The following is a 17157-nucleotide window of genomic DNA, read 5'->3' as shown; positions in this document are numbered from 1 at the left end:
GTTAGACGGTATCTTGCGCTAGTCAATGCGGTCTAGTTGAGAGATCCATGGCGATGGTGGGGTTGTATCATGGGTCCATGATGTGTCGAGGACAGTAAGTGCTATTCGCTGCGATGATACGAAAAGTTCGAAAGGCTGACAAGAGGTTTCAAAGATATGGCAGATTTCTTCGAGACAAAGGGAATGGTGGAGTGAGACTGTGTCAGAATGTGGGTCGATCGAGTGAGTGAGTGAGTGACGAGGCGCCGAGTTGGACGGAGCCTTGTGCGATTATACAGCAATAAAGAGCTGAGGAGGGCGTGAGTGAGTGAGTGAGTGAGTGATCTGCTGCTGCGCCCGTTCTGTGTGTGTTTTTCCTCCTCCAAAAGGCAAAGGTGCGAGAGCAGAAAAAGAAATCAATCTCGAATTAAAAAAGAGGCCCGCATAATGTGGCAGCAGGTGAACATATACCCCGTGGGATGGGCATACTATCGAGTTGGCTTGAAAAGGTGCAGGAGGGGCGACGTCATGTTCGGTTCCAAAAGTGAGTGGCCAGGAGAGCAGCGTGGCGCTGGTACTGAAGCCGTGCTGATCTCCCGGCGGTGGCAAGGACCAAACATTGGCACACATAGGTGCATTCCTGGCACCTCCAAGCTGTCACGCTGTCCGCCTCACACGCCGGCTCACACTATCGGGCAGCTACTCGCACTCGCCGTTGTCAAGGGTGAATTCTTATGCATCACACTGATACACAGTGGCCCAACAATTCGATGCCCCTCTAGCATCCATGTGATCACCAGTCTCGCCACAAGTTCTGCCATCAACATTTAGCAGCAGTTACTACACCCGCCACACCCGCCTCGACGCTCTCTCGCCAGCATCACAGTCAACAGTCAAACAGATCGACCAATGTCATATCGCATAGTCCCTTAAGCTGCCTGAACCGCCCAAAACCCTGACACCGCCCCTGCCTCCTAAACATAGCCGTCGGGGTCCAGCATGGACCTTGTGCGGTTTTGTGGCAGAACGTGATCGAAGAATGTATGGGTTTTCTGGCTGGGCCTGGTGATTCAGAAGCAGCCGGGCTAAGGGTGAAGACGGATACCACATCTCGACTGCTCGCATGACATCCACTCTGTCGGAGCAGCAGATCGGGAATTGCATGAATGACGGAGTACCTGAATCCTCTCGAGAGAGCCGTCAGATATGCCACAGTGTTGGAAGTGTCTGCGGGACGCCAGTGCGCCTGGTACGGTCACTCATCGCCATTTAGGTGTCGAGTCCGCAGTCAGCGCCTGGACCTAGTCTTGCTGATCCTCCCACCCGACCGATGTACCTGCCACAAACTACCGTGACTCTGGGGAGAGAGCAAGGCGAGGGGAAAACCCCACATGGTCGGCGCCCGTTCTGCAGCCTCAATCGTCAGCACTTGTCCACTTCAGTTCAGCACTCCAAAGCCACATCAATCTTGTTGAGCGCGAGCCTCTCGTTGTTCAGTACTCGACCGTCAATCCTCCGCACACCATGCTTGACAACGCATTCGCTTTTGAGCCGCAATCATACATCCTGTCTCACACTGAGTCAGACCCTGAGTTCCTCGATCACGGGGGTGTGTGGGTCACTATCCCTGAGTCCAGCTTTGAATGAATCATCGTCTTCCGGTTCCGCCTTGTAGTGGATCCTGCAAGTCAGCTTAGCGACACCGTTAGCTTCTCACGGAGTCGTCGGATCCTGTGCCGAGCTCCTTCCCAACGCCGCTTTGACTCGCTGTCCTGCTCCAGTGCCAAACACGATTTCAACCTCCTCCAGGGTCATCTGAGGGTCAGCTCAAGCCGGTAAACTCCCCGACTCACCCCTTTGGTCTCGGGATACGTAAAGTAGATGACGATGAATGCGAAAGCCATGCAACCGGCGAAGAATAGCCAGATCCACCCGTGCATCCGTCTGAGACTCAGCTCCGATGATGCAGCTTCCACTCACTCGTACATCGGCAGGGCCGAGTACTGCGTCGCAAACCCTACTGCCATGGAAAAGATGTTTGAGATGGCGTAGCCTCGTGCTCGGAGACCAGCCGAGTATATCTCTGCGGGAAGCATGTTGACGACTGCTGTCAGCTTGACTTCTGCCGCGGTAACCCACCAGGGGAGAAGAACATGACCCAGAGAAACCATTGCAGGAGGTACACCGTGACAAATCCAGCGCCCGCCGCGTGATTCTCGATTCCCTTGTCAAAGATGCCAACGGCCAGGGCGCCTGGAAGGATGGATCAGCGACTTCACGCTACAATCACTTACACTGTATCAGGAGACATATACACGCCTCGCCCACGCCGATGAGATAGTTCGTTCGTCTCCCCCAGATATCTAACAGATAACCCCCGAGGATCCCCCCGACACACCAAGAAGCGTTCTGAACCCCTGCCAGACCGAACTGAACATGTGGATTGGTGATGCCCGCCGAGTCGTACACCTTGGTATAGTAGTAGGTGAAGACTGATCCTCCGTTCCACGCTGAGTCGTGAGCCTGCGTCTACACGCACAGCTCACCCCACCACGATTGACTCGAGAACGCCACAAACGACCTGTACCTGGCGGCTTTCGTGTTCCACAAAGCCGACCACTTGTCCTGACCGTGTTCCTGATCCCACGAGATGGCTAAAGATCAGCGCCGCGCCCACATGGCTACACTCACCCGCTCGCATGGCCTCAAACTCCACCTCTGCGGCTTCTGACAGGACCATCTCATCGTTATCATCAAAGGTGCACCCGTGCAAGTGTCCGACCACTTTGCGACATTGGTCATACTTTTTCTTCTCGTAGAGGTATCGAGCTAGGGTCAGCCATTGTTTCACGCGTCTAGCCTACGAGACTCTGGGACCCAGGGCAGGACGCAGATGAGGAACGTCGCGGGGATGAAGGTCACCGCGAGTGAGGCTCTCCACCCGGCGTTCCCGGTCGAATATGTGATGCCATAGATCAAGCCAGCCTGTGCCGGCGTCAAACGAGTCACGCATGAATCATACCCACCGCCAACAAGGAAAAGAAATTCCCAGTCATCAGCGAAAATGACGACACAAAACCCCTGTCTTCCTTCGCCGCAATTTCCACGGCAAAGATCTATCATCAGCGAGCCCCTCCCATATCTGGACCCCCACCTGGTAGCCCAGCAGCAGGAATCCAATCGACACCCCCTCGATGACTCGAGCAGCGATCACCACGCCAAAGCTCGGACTCCAGACCAAAAGCGCCGTCGACAGCTGCATGAACAACGCACCGACCCACATGCAAGGTCGTCGTCCAAACTTGTCCAGCACGAATGCGGCCATCAGTCCGCCGACGAGCTGGCCCAAAGAGTACACAGGGCCGATCCATTGGTTCTGAGCGCTGGAAGGTCAGCCCCGCTCGTTTCATCCCGTACTCACTCTGGTATCCCGACCGCCACATCATATCCCAGATGCTGGATCCATTGGGGCAACTGAATGATGGACGCAATAACCGACGACTCATAAGTCCTTGGGAGGGTGAGCGATGCGTAAGGCAGGTTCCACATGTGGAGAGACTCACCAGCCATCACCGGCTAGACTCAGAGCCAGAAGGATGACATACCGTCGGACTTTGAACTTGTCCCAATGTCTGACATTGTCAAAGAAGCCCATGTTGTTTGGACTCGGCTGAGCGTGTACACGCGCGTTTGAGCGTTGGACCGCAGAGGTGGTAAAGTCGTCCCAAGAATTGGTTGGAGACGGCGGGCGAACACTGTCCCTTGTAAGAGGCAACAGAGGATACGACTGCTCGTCTAGGGAGCTAGGTGGAGAAATGGTGTCAGCTTCGGTCGGGCACGACCGATATGTGATTCGGGTTCAGCAAAGTGTGCTGGTCAAACGTATTTCAGTGAGTGACCAATGCTTTGATACTGCGGCCAAGAGGCGATCTTTCTGTCAGAGGAGATTCATTGGACTCAGGTATGTGACCCTGCCTTAATTGCCAAGCTCCCACACCCACTTGTTCGGAGAAGACCTGCGTCCGATCGTCGGGCCAAAGGCATCGAATCGATCGCGGGAGCAAGCTTCCGTTGGATCATACACATTGATTGTATGTCGATCGACCTTCGTGCGGTCCTGCGCTGCGCCCCGTTCTGTCGTGGAGTCACCGATATTACATTCACTTCATTTTTATGCCTAAATGTAATACCTGGAATTTGCCGAAACAAGCAATTGCATGGATCAAGGGAGTGTGTGTCCACGTGACATGATCCAGCGTCCTGCCAAAAGAGATCTCCACTTGTGATGGGATCTCATCAATATCTACATAGACAGATCGTCGACCGATCTCATGAGCAAAGGGCAGCCCGCCCACGATTGAGCGAGAGGCGCCTGATATGTCAATTTTGGGTGTGAGACGAGACCATTCGCCCGACAAGGCCCCAGCACACATCAGGACAGCATGTACATCACCGAATCAGTGTCAGGTAAGATAGTCTGCTATGCTGACGACCTATGAGTCAGCTCGTCTACTCTCTCCCAACCGTCGTGTTAAGTCAAGCGTTCGAAAATCCGGCAAAAATACTCACACAGAGTCACACAGAGTCACACAAGGAGCATTATCTGGAGGAAATGTTGCTCGCGAGAGACTGACAGGTGCCACCATCCTCGTCATCGTTCGTTATACACCCAAAATGAATCTTGGAGTCGCAAGAATGCCGCAGATGTGGTATAGTCGCTCGTGGCTGATACTCAGTATAGAAAACTGTATGTCTGGCCTTTTCTTACACTCTCCACTATCGCAACACATGATAGCCCCCACAATCTGAGCTCATGATCCATCCGCACCAGAAGGCCCGACAATAAGGACTCATCACTACTTCCGCGCTAATTCCGCACCAATTCCGTGCCTCGATCCCATTCCATGGCGATGCATTCATGCCAATCTCCGCCATTTTGTTCCCGAGGCAGGTCGACCCGAGCAGATTTCCGCCGGCCAGGGACACAACCATGTGCTCCTGGGTACCAGAATATCACTGTGGCGTATTTCTGTACGTGTGCCTCACATGGCCACTGTGGTCGGACGCTTGAGGCATACTCAAAAAAATCGATATATAATGACCTATGGTGTCGTCTTAAACGCAAACCGCCGTGGAGCCCTATCGTTGCCACACCTCTCAAAGGTCTTCTTCTCACGATGAGCATTAACGGAAACATGGGCAACGCGACCTACTCGATCCCTCTGGATCAATGCTACGCAAACGTCTCTGCCGCCGCATGGGATTGTTGTAATGCAGCAGGAGGATTCCTCAACTATTACACAGGATACTGCTCTCGACAGCCTCACGCCAACACGTACAGCCAGTTCTCTGATTTATACGAAGGATGCGGCCGTGGGCTGAGATACTCTGGAGGAAATTTCTCAAACCTGGCGTATGGGTGTCATGGGAATGCAGCGACAGGTGCAGGGTTCGAAAGTAGCAAGCCCGTGGTCCTGTCTGCGGTGTTGGCTTGGTTGTTGGCGGCTTTCATAATGAGCGCTGTCTGAGCTGTGAAAGTTTAAGGGTGAGTATCAGGCAGAGCGCGCGCACTGACGAGTAAGCAGATTGAAAAACCATGTCTTGATTCGTTGTCAGCATAGAACCAGGGGCTTGGTTGTCTTTGTAGTCGAGAGATCTAATGACATGCTTGTATCAGAACCAGACACGAGCAACAGATGCGACACCTGACCATACTCATCCTGTGAGTGGCTCGGCTACCATAAAGTCACTCTAACAGGGAGAGCATCAGAGGTGACACAGGATCATTTTCGTCCTCGGAATAGCTGGGCTGCCACTAAGACATCCGAACACGAGTGGCATCGAAGGTGTACATACCTTGAGCGTGGCTCAGGACGTATTCGCTCTATTCGCTCTCAATGGCCTCATCTCGCGTCCTCAGTAGTCAAGATTTTCGGGGCGGCAGAGATTAGGTATAGGGCTGAAGAAGATTGGTTAGGTCGCACCTTGCGATACATAATGAGCTCTCACGATCGTCGTCCTGCCTACGCAAGCGGATAAGTTTTCTGGCACGTGAATGATGTTCCCAGCAACCGACCGAGTGTCTCGAACTACCCATTCCTTACGGACCTGGAGCACCCATGCATGAAGGCATCATAAGCTCTTATAGAAACAAAAAATAAGTATATACAACATGTCCATCCTTATCTACCTCCTGACCTTGCGTTTCTTCGGCTCGGAACCGTTCTGAGCTTTGCCCGACCTCCCCTCATCAGGTTCCACCTCCTCCACGTTGAGATTCATCTCAACATCAGCAAACGGCTCCGGTGACCTCTCAATCGGCTCCTCCGGCTCCTCCACCTCTTCTTCTTCGGCCTCAACTGGGTCCCGACTGAGATTCTGTCGCGATCTCTTGAGCGGCGTCGATGACTTCGGTCCAGACGCCTCAGACTCCAGCGCCACTTCGTCTTCTTCGGCCGCTTCCGTCGCCTCCTCCTCATGTTCCGAGCTCTCTGCACTGTCCTCGTCCTCGACAGCCTTCTGCGTCACCATCATTTTGACATTGGGATCCTTTGACGCAATGTTGACCAAACGCTTGTCATATGCTCGCCAGCTGTCCCACGCCTTGGCATTGCCAGGCCTCATACCCGTCGTCTTCCAAATCTCTTCCATCTCCTTACGAATGCTGACGGCGCCAGTCCCCGTGATCGGCCCGAGCAGGTGAACAAGAACCTTGAAGAATGCCAGACATTGATTGAATTTCCGCTGCGCATGATCTTGATTTAAGCCAGACTTTCGATTGCCCGACTTGAGTTGTCGGTGATAGTTGGCCAAGCGACGAGAGATGAAATCCAGACAGGATCGGTGCATGTCGCACACATCGTTGGGATGGATCTGGCGCAGGACGGTGAAGTGGGTGCCATGAACGATGAAGGAAGAGGCGATGGTCTTGGCGAGAGCCACCGTGGCGGTGGGCTCTTCGTCGTCGCCTTCCAGAAATGTCGTGAATGACTGATCAGTTTAGCGTGGACCTGCCGCCCGACTCGCTCACCGCTTTCAACGCTGAATCCGCCACATGCTGAACCAGATCCGCTTGCTTGTTATAAATGCCCTCGTCACGAAGCACTTCGGCCAACTTTTTGGTGACGGCGTCATAGGTCGGACCACATCGTCCAAACAGAGCCAACGGGTCTTTGGCGTGATCAATGTCCAACACGCCACATTGAACAGCCCCGACAAAACTTGCGGCAACTTTGAGAAAGAGATTCTCGTTCAGTGCTCGCGAGTCTGACACTTTAGCACTGTCTAAACCTTTCCACTTGCCATCAGTCTCCCCCTGATCAGAGATGAACGCCTCGGCGATCTGGCCAAAACTTTGACCAACACGATTCTGCACCTCGGAGTTCATTGTCAGGGTGCACGCAGCTGCCGCAGGCGTTCGGCACATAGTGTGGAGTTCGAGAAACGACCTGAAAGCCTGAGGAGTGAGCAGTCTGCCACTCAAGTCCGCATACCTTTTGACGAACACTGTCCGAGGCATTGCCCGGCATCAGGGCCAACCTGTCGTACATCTTGACCGCTCGATTGATCTTGACATTCACCGACTCGAGCTTCGAAGCGTCCTCGCTTTTCGTAAGGTTTTTCAACAAACGGGCAATGTGGAAGAGAATGACCCGAATCGCCTGCTCGACAAGCTACACGCGTCAGTTCCCCCGGATGGTCAAAACCCACCATCGACTCTGCCTTGTACCCGACCTCTCCTCGCTCCGCAAACGCCAGTACGATCTCCCACACCGAGCTCTGTCCACCCTCCTCACTCTCAAAAGCGTCAGAGATGTCAACTGTCTTTTGCAGCAGCTTGATGCGCAATAAGATGGCTTGGAGTGTGATCAATTGGTCGTCCTCCAATGTCATGCTGAAAACCTCCTCCCCATTGATTGTTTCTCGCAAAGACGCGAACAGGTTGTCTTCGAGCTCGACAAGCTTGGTCGAGTTGGTATTCGCTGTCGAATCCTCGGATGCAAGATGATCAATGGCCGCGGCGGCATTCTTCAGAACATCCTCGTCAGTGTGCTGGAGGAATTGCTTGATGACATCATCCCAGAGACTCTCATAGGCCTTGATTGTCAGTGCTTGGGGCGTTCGAGCATGCTCACCGTCATCTTGCGCATTTCCGCGTAGACAGACAGTTTCATGTGCTTTACCAGGGTCAAGATACCAGATATCCGATCTGAATCGGCTTGGTGCTTGGTGAAGAGTCTCGGAACCACATCGATCAGCGTCTTGGTCAGGTCGTCGCCATCCTGATTGTCAGCGAACGTTCTTGTATATCACCCACCGAATCGTCCTGCTTCACACTCTCCACCAAGACATGCAGCATCATCGTCTCCTCGTCGTCTTCCATCAGCCACGACTCCTCATTCTGCGAATGGTCGAGCAAGAGATACTCTGCGAGCTTGTGCCACTCCTGGAGCTCCTCGAAATCATTTCTGAGCGACTCCACCGCGGCTTTGGCCCACGAAGCCATCGTGTTGCTCTCGGCACCCTGACGCGACGAACCCACATCACTCTCCTCCAGCGATCGAGAAACGCCCACAAGGAGAGCTGCGAGCGCCTTGTACCGAAGCCGTTCCATTATGTCGTCCTCGGCTGCGCTCCGCTTCTTCTTGCCCTGCTTCGCTCCTGCCCACTGTGTCTGAAGTTTTTGCACGTCCTCCTCATAGAGACCACGTACAAAGCCTCCGATCGCTTTGCGAATCCGAGGTTCATGGTTGAACATTAACCGAGCAACGCGCTGACGCGGGTCTTCAGCTGTGCGTTGAGTATGCTCTTGTGGATCCGCCAGCATGCCAGTCTGGTCGATTTGAGTGATCAACGAGATTGCGTTGACACGCACGGAGAGATCGACATCTCGCAAAGCGATCTCGACCAGTCTTGGAGCGAGTCGAGACAAGAAATCCCTGGCACCAGGAGATTGTTGGTCACCAGAGAACAAGTTGGAGGCAGCTTTCACAGCTTCGACTCGTGCATGGGCATCCTGTATATCAGCGAAGATTCATCTAGGGTTTCTCACAGGATCATTGAGGCTTTTGGATAAGTATTGCAAATGTGTTCTGGTGACATAGAACTCTTCGTACTTTTTGATCCAGACGCCTAGCTCTCGAAGGCAGTCTTTGCGGATCGCCGGATCGGCGTCTCGCACGCGATGCACAAAGAGCCTACTACTCAGCTGAGCCAAATGCTGCACTCACGTATCGAAGGAATCATTCAATGCAGCATCCAGGGCCGCCTTCTTCGTTCCTGCCTCATTTACCTTCTCCTCCAACGTCTTGACCCTTTTCAAAGCCGCTGGACCTTTGCCGCCTTTTTGAACCTCGACGTCACGCTGTCTCTGCTTGACGCTTAGATCTTGGCTGATTTCTGATGCCACTTCGGCCAGGGCCGAGATCATCTTTAAAGTGATATACGTCGAGGTATGTCGAATGGGCCGGAGGGGCGAGGAGGACATGGAGTGGAGCCAGCTCAGGAGCAGGGGTAGTATGGCAGCGGAGCGAGCGCCCTTGGCAGTCGACGTCTCGTAGAGGCAGGGTGTGAGTGCAAGGGTCTTGATCAACCGGTGGACGAGGTTGTTCAGATTGTTTCGGAAGGGACGCAGGTTCTTAGTCTTTGAAACGAGCGGGTAGACAGCAGCGGTGCGCTGATTGTCAACGTGATAATATTTCCCTGTACTCACATGTACACTCTCATCCTGTATCCTCTCAATCGTCCCGATGATATCATCCTCGTCCATCGCCTCGTCCTCATCGACGTTTGCGCTCAGACCACAGCATCGGACGAAGAACAGCACCATTTCTTGCATGCTTGCCTTCTCTGACACTTCATCATTCTCCGTCTGCTGATAAGTCTCGACCCAATCATCGACTACCTGTTGAAGCGCGATATCAGGCGATAGGAGGGCATCTGAGCAGTTTCAGTGGTGAACACCATGCCCTTTCCTCACTGAACAGTGCAGAGTCGTTCTTGAACCCATCGACAGGCTCCACTGGTATCTCCTCGCCTACGTCCTTCTTCTTTGGCTTGGCGAGCTTTTTCGGTCTGCCATTCGACATTCGCTTCTTGCCAGGCTGTCGTGTGGGCTCCTCATCCGATAGATCGCTCTGACACCAGCGTCAATGACTGAATCGTGCCCACACTCACCTCGTCTTGTTCATCCTCGCCTTCCTGCTCTGCCGCTCTAGCTACGAACCTTCAGCTCCCAGGCTTTTCATCGCGACGCACCTGGCGGATTATACCTCTCCACTGTCTTCCTCACTCGCCCACCTCTTCTTGGTCCATCCTCTGGTTCAGGACTAGCTAGATCCATGGCCATGTTGTGGAAGAATGTTGTGAATCGAAATCGTAAAAATGTTGCAACGAATCCGTGTCATGTCCAATCAACCGCGACGCGTCAAGGGTCAACTATTTCCTCATTGGGCAACTGGTCGTGGTTTAGCGGTTTTAGCGGCGATGTCCGCGTTTCATAAGTTGCGGTTGTCGGTGACATCCCAAATCTCTTTCCAACCATATCACTCATCCTGGATCCAAACCTCGACATGTCTATACGGTGACATCGACCTAGCCTTCCTCCAGCCGCGCAATAGGTGAGACCCTATTTCGCTCGCTCTCAAATGCCTCACACGCGTTCGACTCGAGCAAGACTCCATTCAGCCTCAGAGTCCCTATCGCAATCACTGCCTCGAGCTCGTCGGCAAAGACGGGCAGCTGTCGAGGCGTCCAAAGTTGAGGAGATTCAAGAGTCATTCGCCAGCGCCTCGACTGCCTCTCTGCCTCCTGACTATACAATTCATCTCGCTCTACGACCTCACACTCATGTCGCCAGCGAGGAAGAGCTTCGCCATGTCATTCGGGGACAGGAGCTGTTGGCGGATGGATGGAGGCGAGGCGAGAGAGAGGGAAAGCTTTGGGAGCTCAGGGGCGGCGAACCTAGGGCTCGGAACGTCACAAAGACTCAGCAAGACCAGCACGGCCAGGAGCTTGGGTATGTCGAGGCCGACGTACTGTGGTACTCTGCAGGACTGAGATACGCTTGTTCCTGTGAGTTCTGCAAGCATTTCCCCAGCTGACGCCATCAGGTGATCTTCAGCCACTGAGGTCTTCATGGATGCCTATCGGCATTCCGCCGACTTCCGATGCCATGCCAAGCCTCCAACCCGACTCGCGATGCCCGCTGGTCGGAGATTGTCTCCCTGATTGGCAGACCATGCCGACAGGGGATCTCGATCCCGTTCTCGACTCTCTCGATGAGTTCAAGACAACATGGCAGACTGTCCGCGAGGTGGTTCCGCCCCCTATCACGCTTTTCTCTAGTCAGAAAAGCGCTCTCACCGTGGTTGAGGACCATCCAGAATCACCGGAAGCTAGGCGAATCAGGAAAGGGAAATACAAAGCAACCACTGTCCACTCATCAGTCACATTCGTGTCATCGAGTCCGGCTCAGTCAAACATTCCACCATCCCAGATTTCGAACTCACGCGCTTCTTCACGCAGCATATCCCGAGCCCGACAGCCACTGCTCGAGATGTTGCAGGGGGCGAACGCTGCGGGGAACTATACAGATCTTTCGACTCCAGATTGGGCCGCTCGCAAGGCCTGGTGGAGATCACTGATTCGGTCGGACGCAATCTATGACCGGTTCTGGTCGATCATTCCGCGAGTGAGTGACGCTGCATGAGATCGTTCTGACTCCAGCCTCACACGCTGGATGCATACCCCGCAAAGGGTGTCAGGAAAAAACGTCCGACTGTGCCAGACTTTGTGCTCCCGAGATATTATACCTCAACTCCTCATCACATCTTCACGCCAAACCTAACGTCATGGCTCTCTTCTCACCCCAAAGAACGACTCTACTGGATGATACCGCTCCATGGGCCGGTCATTATTCCCGGGTACTCGGACCACGATCGCGAACCTCCGCGATCGGCTCCCGTGCCCTCTTGTGCAACCCTCTTGATCGATCCATTGTCAAAGTCCACCCCTTCAACCTCGCCACCGGACATCATTTGGACGCCAGAACTCCTTGCACATTTCTGGGAATCGTTTCTTGCTCCTTTACAGTCAGACCCGACTCGTCCATTTGGTTCACTGTCGGTTCGACTCTCTGGACCCAAGCCAGATCCATTCATTGATTTCCCATCGTCCTTGGATCCCAAACCATCCAATCGCCCTAGTCCTGGTGTCGAAGTCGGAGATCATATTCGAGTCTATCTTGACGCAAAATACAGTCTACGATTTCGGACCTGGATCCGAGGTGTCGAGATTGATTCATCGTATCAGGGCGCCGGTATTGGGGAAGGGTTGATACGGCCATTTTTGAAAATTCGGCTCGTCTTGATGACCTTGTTTGGCCAGGCTCTCATTGTCGCTTGAGACTGATATCAAGTCAAGATCTATCATCTGCCAGTCGCTTGCTTGAGTATGCGGCGGGGCGGAAAGCAATTGCCTTGCCACGGCTGATTACGATCTTGCACGCATCCAAGCTCACGAGACATGCATAGAGATAGCTGGATACGATGCTGAGGCTGTCCTTGCAAGCTCGTGTAGACTTGCACACGGATGAATGGAGAACAAAAGACAGGCTACATGAGGTTCGAATGGAGGGGAAATATGATCAGGCCAACACATACAATTGAGATCATGCTGCCTGGACAGGCGCCGGCTGAGCCGTGGCTGAGGATCCTGCGGCTGGTGCTTCCTCGATAGTCTCGTTAGGATCCATCCATGAAGCCTCCACGGTAGTCTGAGGATCGTTGTCAGGCACTTAGTGCTCCTTTTAAACTCACCTTGACTCTCCGCTCGTACTCTTTGATATTATCCTTGTACAGCTGCGCAGCCTCTACGTTGGCGGGACTGGATGAGGCATATATGAGTCGATTGTTGAGGCTCCGTTGCCGCACTCACCTCTGAGGATTTGGATCATTGAGCAAACTCTGTACGCTGGTCAGGACGGCCGCTACGTCGTATGTCGGACTCCAACGATTTTGCAGGATATCTAAACACAGCTCGCCGTTGGAGTAAATATTCGGGTGGAACATTTTAGATACGAAGCGGACGGTAGGGGGTTTGTTCGGGTAGGAGTCTGAAAAGGTGAGGGTGAGTCGGAAGGAGCCATCTTCGAACGGTGTGTCGGCTGTGGTAAGGCAGGGTTGACAAGAAGGAGAGAGGCAATTAGAGCCAGCGGATCAAAAGGGACACATGGACGTTAGTGCTAATTCACACATCTTGGACCACTTCATCAAACCTACGAGGTCCAAAGATGACAGCGTTCCAGATCATGATGTTATCAGGATTCGGACTGCCAGAGATGCCCACAGGTGGATCCGACGCCAACCGTTTAAAGTCTCGAATCAGCCTTCGTTTGGCGGTCGTACTCTGAAAGGGTTTCATATGTCAGCAGCAGCATAGACTCGGGCAACGACTCCAGGGGTATCTGTGCATCTCGAGACGGGACTCAGACTCTCGTAACACTTATCAGAGAGCTTCCAGAGACCGTCGCAGAGTCTCATGGCTGGAATCCCTGCTGAGCAATCACTCTGTCGTGTGAGGGTCCTGCAGGGAGGGTATAGCGACGAGTCGCGCGAGTAGGCGAGACCGGGATCATTGTACTCACCATAGTGACTCAGTAGGCTGTCGATAGACCTCTTGTAGATTGCTCGCAGGCCGATGTGAGGGCTGAGGTGTTCTCAAAGGGTGTATCCAAGGTAATCACAATAGGAAAAAGGATCCAAGCTTGAAGGATCGGCCGGACTGACGGCTGACCGGAGAAAAGACAATCGGGCGGGGGTCAGGAAGCTGGTGCGCTTGCGTTCTCAGGATACTGATGTACGGGTGGTCGAGCTCAAAGACATGTGACGAGTGAGAGGTATGAAGGATTGAAGGTCAATGGATGGGTTGATGGTCGCGCGTGTGACTCGAGTGGCGGACCCCTCCACAACAAAGTGGCGCCATCTCTCCCAAATGGCGAGCTAGATGTTGAGAATGTCTCAGGACCCATGTATCAAGTACGGATGGTGCAGGCAATACTGACGAACAACGCAGCTGCTCCCTAGGGCAGCAGCACGAAATGCAAATGCAAATGAGGTCAAACATTATGGGCTCGTATAGATCATAAAAGTCATTGCTACGTCCATTTCGTACCAGTCATTGTGCGAGCCCTGCCTTCTTATCCTCCCATCCTCGCACGACGCCGACAGTCACTTCGCCCATTCCTCCAGCTGACTTGATCCTGCCCTTGCCGCCGACCGCTGAATCTATCCTTGTCCAGGCCATCCGAGTGACCTCGAGGACATCCCTGTCGGATACCTCCGGATGCACATGTACCGTCAGATTGACCACCAACGGAGTATAAGGTTCATCGAGTTTGCCAGTCGAGTTGACGCCGCCCAGACCGAGACCCAGACCTGCACCGCTATGACGAGTGGTCAAAAGCTGGTGAGATTTCCTCGTGGGTGACTCGGGTGAATCCAATTGATTCAAGAGGGGTGATCGGCCGAAGAGAGGAGAGGAAGGGGATCCGGGTGACATAGAGCCAGTCTGGGAAGGCTGCCGACTGTGTCCAGGCGTAGCGAAGGACCACGAGTCTTCCCTTTGAGGCATAGCATGACCCGCGCCAATTGTCCAACAGCGCGTCGTGCCTAGTCCCAAGACGCGGCGATCCTCCTCAATCTCCTTCATGGCTCGCTTCAATGCCTTCATCTGACTCGACTCGACAGGAGGAGCAGTCTGTAGCAAGACATGGGCAAAGGCAATGGAGGATGGGTAGGACAACGCCACGGTGAGGATCGTCAATGCAAGCGACAGGCTGGAGTCTAGCGTATGAATGGAGGAGCTGCCATAGCTATCAGGCTTTCGTCGGACGCCAGGTACTTACGAAGGCACAATCACGCTACCCAGGAGAGCCACTGAACACATGCCAGTGGTGGTCACGCTGAACGGATTGCCGAGAAATGTTGGTCCTTTCTTGACCAGGAGAGAGGTCATGTAACGATACGGCAGGAACAACGGCCCGACCGCTGATGGGGATCAGCTGCCCGTCAACGGGTGTCTCTTACGCACCATCGACGAGCTTCTGATGATTACCCAGATATGATCCGGCGAAGCTGGTTGTACATGCGGCGACGAGGAGCAGCAGGCGAGGAAAGGGTCTGGTCGTAAATGGTCAGCATATGATAGAGGTCCATTCCATTCCTGCCCACCTGTCGGCTCCCTCACTGATCTCGGTGTGCCCATGCTCATGTGCATCCGCACCGAGAACGACCGATTCTAGAGATTCTTTCGCTATATAAACCGCTGCAAACACCAGGAAAAGGGACTGTGTGAAATACAGTAGCGCGGTGAGACGAGCGAACCTGGATAGGATCAGCACCACCCAGCTGCCTCTGCGCTCACCCGTATGGCCTTCTGACGCTTCGCCAAGCTTCGTGACCCCTCTCAAAAATACCCACCGCCACGCCGATCCCGTCAAAGACGACCAGATAACCGATCCCAGCGAGACACCGCCAGCCGCTAATCTGACCTTCGATCCACAACGCAGCGCCGATGAGGCATTCCATCGCGGATAATGACATCAACAATTGGCGTTTAGGGTTGTTCTTGGACGGCGGTAGAGGGATCAGAGTGGGTGATCCGGGTAGCAAGTGGGGCGTGGCGAGCATTGGCATGGGGACGGGTTGTGGCGTGTCCAGTACCCGAGGTGATGGGACTGCTGGGGAAGGTGAGCGAGCCAGCGCTGGATTGGTCTGCGTAGGGTCGAGGAAGGAGAAAAAATTGTGTGATAAGGAGTGTTTGTGCTGTGAGCAATGTCAGCGAAGGGATACACCTCACACCTACATGATGACCTCTCCGCTTGCTCCGACTTGTCTCCTGTGTGCCCGTCGCCGTGCCACCGCCTGCTCTACCAAATGTCCATTCGCCTGACCCTCCGAACGGCATCTTGTGCTTTGACCCCGCGTGAGGAGCTTGCATAACGGCGGTGCCCTCTGCACTTGCAAAGTTCGGCGTCGGCGGCACGCTCAATTTGTCTGAAGATGGTTGACCAGGCGTGGGAAAGAAGAGTGACATGTTACGGGCATGAATCCCATGCTGTGGTGTGGGATCAAACCGACTAGGCGTCAAAGGGTTCGCAGGTAGATTTAACACGTTTGCGTTGGGTCCAAGAGGTGAGAATGGTAGCTCGGTACTTTGTCTCCGACCCTTGTTAGGTGACGCCGGTGCTCTGCTTTGAGCTACTTCGAACGATTGCCAAGCTGGAGATTTTGGAGCTCCATGGTTATCCGCGCCAGCAAAGAATGGTCTCCTGGGACTTGGCAGAACAACAGGTAGCGCGTGCAGCGCGTCCTGCTCCTCTCTCGTCTCCGGTTCCACCGAGCCATCCAAGACTGGTGCCAGTCCAGCGATATTGAGACCTCTAGCGTTGGATCGTGACGGGGAGCCCGCGCCCCCCGAAGACCCCGTGCGCAATGGTATATCCTCCACATGGGCACTGTCGATGTCGGTGGGTCTACGAAGCAGGATCGGCGGAGGCGGAGGTGCACGGGGATTAGGGTTGGAAGCGTTCCGAATAGATCGGTTTGACATGCTCGTTGAGGTTGAGAACGGTCTCTGTGCTCTGTCCACACTGATAATGGGTTGAGGTTTGGCTGATGATGCAGGGGATGTAGAAGCGTTGACATCCTGCCGATCTTTAGCTACAGAATCGTCAGGTGGACAACAAGTATCGCGGTCGCCGTCATCGTGATGCGCCGGATCCATCACTTGGGGAGAGGCGAGAGATGATCGTCTGGACGAGTATGGTTGATCCGGAGTGGGTAGGATAGTCTCTGCTACGGACGAGGAGGATGGTGAGGCCATCTCGGCAAGATAGTCGTCTTCCTGAAACATTCTCGAGTCGAACAGACAAGTTTGGAAGCTCCAGCAAGATCACCTGGGAGACATGATGACGATTAGATTGACGAATTGGAAAAACTTGGCGGGATGACCTCTCAGTTGTTTCGATCTCCCTTCAAGGGGTGTTGTCGGTCCTTTGTAAAGGTCGAGCAATGAAGACTTGTGACAATGGTCCCAGATCACCAGTGATGATGCTGTGACCTGACTTGTCTGTCGTCTTTGGTGCAGTAGATGCTTGGTTCAAGTGTTGTTAGGAGA

General features: G+C 53.8%; 7 protein-coding genes across 7 annotated transcripts; 3 read left to right on the top strand and 4 right to left on the bottom strand.

Annotated features, from left to right (window-relative positions):
• Positions 1-1351: 1351 nt before the first annotated feature.
• On the bottom strand, positions 1352-3785 carry BD324DRAFT_48738 (general substrate transporter). Its single transcript, XM_022012921.1, has 13 exons — positions 3543-3785; positions 3401-3490; positions 3134-3362; positions 3006-3095; positions 2844-2964; positions 2671-2808; positions 2526-2633; positions 2274-2489; positions 2119-2232; positions 1960-2083; positions 1833-1923; positions 1697-1794; positions 1352-1660 (listed from the first exon to the last, which is right to left on the bottom strand). Exons 1-13 carry the CDS (start codon positions 3632-3634, stop codon positions 1561-1563), a joined length of 1611 nt encoding a protein of 536 aa, XP_021874876.1. The 5' UTR covers positions 3635-3785; the 3' UTR covers positions 1352-1560.
• A 488-nt stretch (positions 3786-4273) lies between these two features.
• On the top strand, positions 4274-5544 carry BD324DRAFT_48491 (hypothetical protein). The gene is made up of 3 exons (XM_022012914.1): positions 4274-4423; positions 4484-4726; positions 4814-5544. The coding sequence occupies exons 1-3, from the start codon at positions 4357-4359 to the stop codon at positions 5158-5160; spliced, it is 657 nt and encodes a 218-aa protein (XP_021874874.1). The 5' UTR covers positions 4274-4356; the 3' UTR covers positions 5161-5544.
• On the top strand, positions 5157-5507 carry BD324DRAFT_648082 (hypothetical protein; the record flags this gene model as incomplete). The annotated part of the gene is made up of 1 exon (XM_022017776.1): positions 5157-5507. One exon carries the CDS (start codon positions 5157-5159, stop codon positions 5505-5507), a length of 351 nt encoding a protein of 116 aa, XP_021874875.1.
• Positions 5545-6084: 540 nt separating the features above from the next.
• BD324DRAFT_613582 (STAG domain-domain-containing protein) lies at positions 6085-10354 on the bottom strand. Its single transcript, XM_022014513.1, has 13 exons — positions 10237-10354; positions 10156-10196; positions 9959-10115; positions 9692-9918; positions 9210-9655; positions 9032-9176; positions 8297-8995; positions 8115-8261; positions 7690-8076; positions 7473-7652; positions 7282-7435; positions 7010-7245; positions 6085-6969 (listed from the first exon to the last, which is right to left on the bottom strand). Exons 1-13 carry the CDS (start codon positions 10325-10327, stop codon positions 6166-6168), a joined length of 3714 nt encoding a protein of 1237 aa, XP_021874873.1. The 5' UTR covers positions 10328-10354; the 3' UTR covers positions 6085-6165.
• A 159-nt stretch (positions 10355-10513) lies between these two features.
• BD324DRAFT_613581 (hypothetical protein) lies at positions 10514-12517 on the top strand. The gene is made up of 3 exons (XM_022014512.1): positions 10514-11052; positions 11091-11671; positions 11707-12517. The coding sequence occupies exons 1-3, from the start codon at positions 10626-10628 to the stop codon at positions 12382-12384; spliced, it is 1686 nt and encodes a 561-aa protein (XP_021874872.1). The 5' UTR covers positions 10514-10625; the 3' UTR covers positions 12385-12517.
• Positions 12518-13910, bottom strand: BD324DRAFT_613575 (ubiquitin-conjugating enzyme). The gene is made up of 5 exons (XM_022014511.1): positions 13625-13910; positions 13260-13386; positions 12916-13144; positions 12798-12864; positions 12518-12754 (listed from the first exon to the last, which is right to left on the bottom strand). Exons 1-5 carry the CDS (start codon positions 13625-13627, stop codon positions 12650-12652), a joined length of 531 nt encoding a protein of 176 aa, XP_021874871.1. The 5' UTR covers positions 13628-13910; the 3' UTR covers positions 12518-12649.
• Positions 13911-14794: 884 nt separating this feature from the next.
• Positions 14795-17056, bottom strand: BD324DRAFT_48356 (hypothetical protein). The gene is made up of 7 exons (XM_022012910.1): positions 16992-17056; positions 15844-16936; positions 15530-15803; positions 15403-15430; positions 15210-15362; positions 15070-15158; positions 14795-15026 (listed from the first exon to the last, which is right to left on the bottom strand). The coding sequence occupies exons 2-7, from the start codon at positions 16891-16893 to the stop codon at positions 14881-14883; spliced, it is 1740 nt and encodes a 579-aa protein (XP_021874870.1). The 5' UTR covers positions 16894-16936; positions 16992-17056; the 3' UTR covers positions 14795-14880.
• Between the last annotated feature and the right edge of the window lie 101 nt (positions 17057-17157).

The sequence above is a fragment of the Kockovaella imperatae genome, assembly GCF_002102565.1.
Source record: "Kockovaella imperatae strain NRRL Y-17943 chromosome Unknown BD324scaffold_1, whole genome shotgun sequence".
Taxonomy (NCBI): domain Eukaryota; kingdom Fungi; phylum Basidiomycota; class Tremellomycetes; order Tremellales; family Cuniculitremaceae; genus Kockovaella; species Kockovaella imperatae.
Note: the sequence above shows the minus strand (reverse complement) of the source record. Positions and strands in the feature narration are given on the sequence as shown.